The sequence below is a fragment of the Myotis davidii genome, unplaced genomic scaffold, assembly GCF_000327345.1.
Source record: "Myotis davidii unplaced genomic scaffold, ASM32734v1 scaffold235, whole genome shotgun sequence".
NCBI lineage: Eukaryota > Metazoa > Chordata > Mammalia > Chiroptera > Vespertilionidae > Myotis > Myotis davidii.
The window spans coordinates 3,637,144-3,638,756 of NW_006287462.1; the positions used below are offsets into that span (position 1 = coordinate 3,637,144).

Here is a 1,613-nt window from a genome sequence, read left to right on the forward strand (position 1 = left end):
GGTCTGCGAGCAGCAAGCCGGTGTCCCGAGGCCCAGCGGACTAACTCCGACCCGGCGCCACCCTGGGAGCCCTATCAGCCAGGCGCCATCCCGGCAGCGCTGCGGGGCGGGGGTAGGCCCAACAGCCGGGACAGAGCTCGAATCCCAGTGCCGCCAAACCCAGATGGGGCCCGCCGCGCGGGGGAACAGCCAGGATAAAGCCTCCAAGCGCCATACCGGCGCCGCTGGCTTTCCCAGAGCCGATGGCTTCAGATTCCCAAGGCCCACCGAATTCAGACATAACCTCACCTCGCAGTAGATGCGGCAAAGAGGGAGCGTCTTTCGTCATCACGTTCTTGTAGCCGTAAGGGCGCTGCGTATGACGTCATGAGTGCGCGCCGCCACTCGGCTAAAGCAGCCAATCGGGAGCCAGCTTGAAGTTTCACGGGTTCAGTGGTATTTAAGGTCAGCTGTCATAAATACCAAGAGGATTTTCTACCTGTTTTTTCCTGGTAGCTAGATCCCGGGACCCTGCTGGAAGACGGAAGAGGGAGATGTCTCTACGATGCGGGGTAGTGGTCCGCACCGTGAGACCCCAGGTGAGCGGCGGGACTTCAGAGTGCGGGCGTGGGGTGGGGGGTTCCATTCTCTTCAGTGCGCCCAATAATAAGACCAACAATTTCTGATAATTTACTTCTACCCAGGCACTGTTCTAATCTTTTTTCTTTTTTTAATGGAAGCAGCAAATTGCTCTATTCTCGTGGCCCTCGGGATAACATAATATGTGCTGCTTCTTTTTAAAAAATTTATTTTTATTGATTTCAGAGAGGAAAGGAGAGGGAGAGAGAATCATTGACTGGCTGCCTCCTGCACCACCCTCCCCTGGGGGTCTAGCTAACCGAAAGCCCTGCTGGTGCCGTAACCGGGAATGGGCCCGCCCCACCGCTGACTGAGCCCTGCCCGCGGGGCTCTAATCTTTTTTCACGTGGTGTCATTTAATGCTCCCAACTCCCCTGTGTGGTACAGTCTCTGGTATTGGTTTCTTTGTAGGTTCTCTGGCCCACGCTGAGAGCTTTTCTCTCTGTTTATCACTGAGTTGAACCCTGCACTTTTTGGAGCATTTATAGGAGCACTGTGTTGTTGAGCACCCCTTATTATTTACTACTATAGGCCCAGTGTGCGAGATTCTTGCACTGGGAGGTCCCTCAGCCCAGATTGTAAGAGGGCACAGGCCAGGCCAAGGGGTGCACATTGGGGCAAGGGAGGAATCTGGAGGTTGGCCAGCTGGGGAGGGACCTGGGAGGGCTCCTGGGCCTGGCGGGCTTATCCCTGATTGGCTGGACCCCAGCAGCAAGCAATGCTACAGGTTGGAGTGTCTGCCCCCTGGTGGTCAGTGCACCTCATAGTGAATGTTGAGCGGCTTTAGCATATCATTAGCATATTAGGCTTTGATTGAACAGATGATGGACACTTAGCCTATTAGGCTTTTATTATATAGGAAGCATATCAGGCTTTTATTACAGAGAATGTACTAGACACCACTCTGGACGCTGAACACACAAACCTGTGCTGTAGGCTTTCCCAGAGACAAGGACAAGTGCTGTAGCAATCGTGCAGCACCATTAACAGACGCT

At 54.1% G+C, this 1,613-nt stretch overlaps 2 protein-coding genes across 6 annotated transcripts in view; one reads left to right on the forward strand and one right to left on the reverse strand.

The window, feature by feature from the left end:
- The window catches only part of RPL9 (ribosomal protein L9), a 3,974-nt gene extending 3,622 nt beyond the window's left edge, over positions 1 to 352 (reverse strand). The window contains exon 1 of the mRNA XM_006759289.2: positions 289 to 352. The gene's annotated coding sequence lies outside the window, so the exon portion shown is untranslated. The remainder of the gene's footprint in view (positions 1 to 288) is intronic.
- A 39-nt stretch (positions 353 to 391) lies between these two features.
- LIAS (lipoic acid synthetase) overlaps positions 392 to 1,613 on the forward strand; it is a 17,311-nt gene continuing 16,089 nt past the window's right edge. For 2 of the 5 annotated variants that reach the window (XM_015561012.1, XM_006759293.2), the window contains exon 1: positions 392 to 578. Coding sequence is in view for 4 of the 5 variants with exons in the window: in XM_006759293.2 (XP_006759356.1) it covers positions 534 to 578 (45 nt within the window). In the remaining variant the exon portion in view is untranslated. The remainder of the gene's footprint in view (positions 579 to 1,613) is intronic. The other 3 variants (XM_015561011.1, XM_006759292.2, XM_006759290.2) reach the window with 2 other exon arrangements.